This window comes from Triticum dicoccoides, chromosome 5B, assembly GCF_002162155.2.
Source record: "Triticum dicoccoides isolate Atlit2015 ecotype Zavitan chromosome 5B, WEW_v2.0, whole genome shotgun sequence".
In the NCBI taxonomy this organism is placed as follows: domain Eukaryota; kingdom Viridiplantae; phylum Streptophyta; class Magnoliopsida; order Poales; family Poaceae; genus Triticum; species Triticum dicoccoides.
The window spans coordinates 84,435,425-84,439,728 of record NC_041389.1 but is presented as its reverse complement, the minus strand read 5'-3'; the positions used below and the strand labels follow the sequence as shown (position 1 = coordinate 84,439,728).

At 42.8% G+C, this 4,304-nt stretch overlaps 1 protein-coding gene across 1 annotated transcript in view; it reads left to right on the top strand.

Moving 5' to 3' along the window:
* Window positions 1-2,372, top strand: part of LOC119309139 (pyridoxal kinase-like) — an 11,888-nt gene extending 9,516 nt beyond the window's left edge. Inside the window, exons 11-13 of the mRNA XM_037585201.1 lie at window positions 1,208-1,252; window positions 1,345-1,398; window positions 1,797-2,372. Of these exons, the coding sequence (XP_037441098.1) occupies window positions 1,208-1,252; window positions 1,345-1,398; window positions 1,797-1,937 (240 nt within the window). The 3' untranslated portion in view covers window positions 1,938-2,372. The remainder of the gene's footprint in view (window positions 1-1,207; window positions 1,253-1,344; window positions 1,399-1,796) is intronic.
* Window positions 2,373-4,304: the final 1,932 nt, after the last annotated feature.

Here is a 4,304-nt window from a genome sequence, read left to right as displayed (position 1 = left end):
TCACTCCGCCCTACAGTCAACCCAACCCTAGCCATTGTCACCGCCCACCATGTCGTGGAAGCGCATGCCCGGAGCCCACGACCATTAGGCAGGCTCCTCCTCGGGGCAGCACCACACGTTAACCTTCACCCTGACGCCCCCGGGGGCTGCGCCACTGGCGCGTGACCGCATCTACGTGCCCGTCGATCGGTGCCGACACTACTAGGAGAACGCCATCCCCGTGCCATGGCTGGACGTGAACCTGCCGCATGGATGGTATTTGAACCCGGATAGGGTTCTAGTGCCGGCCACAAGTCGCGCTTAGCTCACGGCTGACCTCAGCGACTACCCGACGTTCGTGGACTCCACGCACCAGGACACGTGGTTCACCGACGAGCACGACTAGCGCCCCAGGCCCCACAGCGCTCCAGCACCACAACCAGCAGGGGAGGACGATGACGACGACAAGGCATATAGGGAGGCCATCGAAGACTCTAAGCTCGAGGAACTTGCCAGGTGGCCTAGCTTGCTACCGGCGCTAGCCGAATCGGCCGGAGTGCAAGTTGCCGCGCCCCTGCCCGCGCTCGAGCCGGAACATGAGCCGTGGCCACTGGTGGGGCACTCGTGGTCGTGGATGTCCACGTCCGCGTGCATGCCCGAGTGGGTGGGTGCGGAGCAGCAGGAGGCACCCGCTGCGCCACCGCAGCAGCCGGCGGTGGCGGTAGTACCATGGCTGTATCCATGGCCGGCGCCGGTCTACATCGACCTCACCGACGAGGACAACGGCGATGGACACTAGATCTAGGTTTCACTTATGTCTTTAGTTTTTAATTAATGTACAGACGGACTTTTGGCGGCAATGTATATATTTTTAATTTGAAAATTGGTCCAAAATCTGAAATGCATCCGGGCGCGATGTCCGACCTAAACAGGCAAAAAATGGACACTTTGCGTGTCCGTTTGGGTCCATGTGTTGGAGTTGCCCTAAAGACTAGGACAAGAGCACAATGTCAGGACGTGCATGACTAGCGTACAAGTGTACACATGTGCTAACACCAATAACTGTCGAATGAGGTGGTATAGAAATGGAGTAAGCAAGTGACATGTCTCTGTTTCCCTTTACACACCTCTGCACTGCAAAGCTTGGTGTTTTTAGCATTGCTACCTGTGAATATGTCATCGATTATTTCAGTTATTGTATAATTCTGCTGCCTCCATAATGTTGTAGGGGACCGGAGATTTAACAACTGCTCTTCTACTAGGATGGAGCAATGTATGTCCCAGAGAAAGTTCATTGTTGTTGTGGAATGGTCTTTTTATGATTATTCCATTTTTAACACATGCTTGCTTTGATGCAATTTTCAGAAATACCCTGATAACCTTGAGAAAGCGGCGGAACTGGCAGTATCCAGTTTGCAGGTATCTTGTCCGTGCTTCTATTCAACATTGTCTAACTTTTAGGTCTTGAGCGCTGTTCTTATCAGCATTATGTGTTTCATGGATTTCGGTGACATAAAACTAGATCTAGGTAAGGTATTTGAATTTACATTTTGGCCCCAGTTCTCACTTGCTAGTGATTTTATTGTCTCCGGCAACTATCACATCGACCATGTTTAAATCTGGTTGAGTTTAGGTGTCATTCTAAGCTCAGTACGTGCTCTTGCAGAAGTTAAAACATAATGGCAAGCCAGCTTGGTACCCTTTTTGCTTGCCTAGGGCTTTACTTTGTGATATTGTCGATAGGAGTATATGCTTATTTGATGTTCACTTAGCATGCATTACTTCAGAGTCTTTAACATATACAGAAACTTCTGCAGGCACTCCTAAGAAAGACAGTTGAAGACTATAAAAGAGCAGGCTTTGACCCATCAAGCAGCAGCTTAGAGATCAGATTGATACAAAGCCAGGATGAGATCAGAAACCCGCAGGTCACGTGCAACGCCGTGAAGTATAAATGACCCCGTAGTAATTCTGACAAGCATCGCCACAAAATTGAGGCCGTCAAACTGTTATAAGGAGGAATGGTTGTAAACAGATATTGGTCTCCTCGAAGCATGCCGAGATCTTCACTGTCAACAGGCACCGCATATTCGACACGGTTTCTGGCTTCAGTTTTGGGAAAGCCATTTCTAGCTTGCCTTAGGTTCAAACCCTTGAAGGATCCAAATTAGGGAAAACAACAATACGCCATCATGCTTTTGCTATAATTCGTCACTGTTATTTGTGGCTGTGAGAATGAATTGTACAGAAGGTTTAGTTGCATCTTTGAAGCTTTGTTGTGTTGGTGTTACAATGATTAAACAGCATCTTATTGATGTGTTCTGTACCTACTCTTTATTAAATTATGTGTTAACTCATTGGTGACTATTCAAGGAATGATCCATACAGCAACTTGCACCATTGTTGATTCAAATATTTCATTCCCCTTGAACATGTTTATATTACCACAGAAAATAGTAGCAGGTATATTATTTTTCATTTGTATATATTTCCTAGGGTTTCAAACCATGAAGGTCGTGTTTATTCACGAACAAGGGATGAGAAGCAACAACAAAACTTTTCCTGAAAAAGGAAGAGTAGAATAAACCCGAGTGTGTTTTGGGACATGTGAGATGATTCTCCCATAATTAGAATTCAGCTGTCCAAATGATATTTGCTGTTGATATACTGTTTGAGACGTACTCCCTCCTCCCATAATATAAGATTGTTTTGCAAGCTAAAGCAACTTACGTCCTTATGTTATGGCATGGAGGGAGTAGTTTCTTTTGCCAGAACCAATTTGGTTCTTGCAAGCTTATATAAATCCTGCTTGCGAAACGGATCAGTTTGAGAAAAGAATGACTTGGTGAAAACTAAAAACAAGGATAAAGGTCCCTTTGTTGAAAAAATATCCAATCCTTAAAAATAAATATGTTTGATCTTTGATACGTATGATTCACAATACATATGGATTTTTTATTTGAAGTATTCTTGCATTATATTTCATAGAAAAAACGGTTTTGCTAAAACTCATTCAGCTGAGAATTTTTTTGGTCTCATTTAGCTGTTTTTTTTTTGGTCGAACGCATACCCCAGGGCTCTTTGGGCTGGCTGTCTCAGGCTCTCAGCTGGGTCCGTTGTGTTTCTTTTCAGCTGTTTTTGGGCCTCATTTTCAAGTCAGTGTGATGTGGAGAAGGGAGGAAGAGCCAAGTCAGTGCGATTTTTTTATTGTCTAATTTCAGTTTGTTGTCCTATTTATTTTTTAATTATGTTTTTCCATCTTTTTCCTTAACCGTTATTCTAATTTTATTTTTTGGTCCTTTATTCTTGATTTTTTTCATTTTTATTTATTTTATTTGTGCTTTAAAAAATCACGTGACAACATGAGTTTTAACTTGCCTCATCATGTCATCACTCGTCGGATCAAATTGTGTCACGATTCATGCAAGTTGTCTAGCAACCATTGTGCGCGATCCTTCATGATTGTACCTTTTTCTTTGTCTCAAGTTAAGTTCTTTTGTTGGACTGGAGAAGGCATTGAATTTCACATTTGACTGGTCGAGTGCAACTAAGGGCTAGAGATGAATAATGGTCACATGTCATCTTTTCAAAAATATCATCAGGGGTTACACATCCACCGGCGTGACAACTAAGTGAGTATTTTTCCTCTTTTATATTTTTGTAACTTCTTGCATTGTTTGTCTTATTTATTTTAGTTTTACCATTTCCTCTATATTTTATTCCTTGATTTTTTTTTTGGTATATTGGATGTAATGTTTGTGTAACTTTTTTGTCGCCTCAAGTTATACGTTTTCTCAAGGTGTTTTGTCGGGCGGATGGAGGGGTTGCTTTTTTTTTTTGCATTTTCGTATGTAATATAGCAACAGAATTTGTATTTATTTTAATAAAATAATTGTTGACTCCTTAGGCTTTTCTCGTGCGCGCGTGACACGCCCCATCTGTAATTGCACTGGTTGGTCTTCTCACGTGTTGCACCAATTCGTATGTGTTCTTTTTTAAACTTCTTTTCAACTTCCACTTCCAGTTATAATTTGTTTTTACGTTTATTATTTCATATTTTATTTTTCTGTTTGTACAAGGAACACAAGTGTGCATTTTCAGCGATTTATGTGTTTATCACGCAAATACTCACAAGTGTGTGATTGTATGTGCACAGCTAGATATGCAACTGCAAGCGTTATAACATGACTGCAACTAATGGGTGCAAAGTGACTGCAATTGTGGTTGGGAGAGGAGTTGTCGGGGCCAGTTGCATGTCCACCACTGGACATGCAACTGCAAGCGTTTAACCTAATTGCAATTGCACGGGTACAAAGCGGACGCAA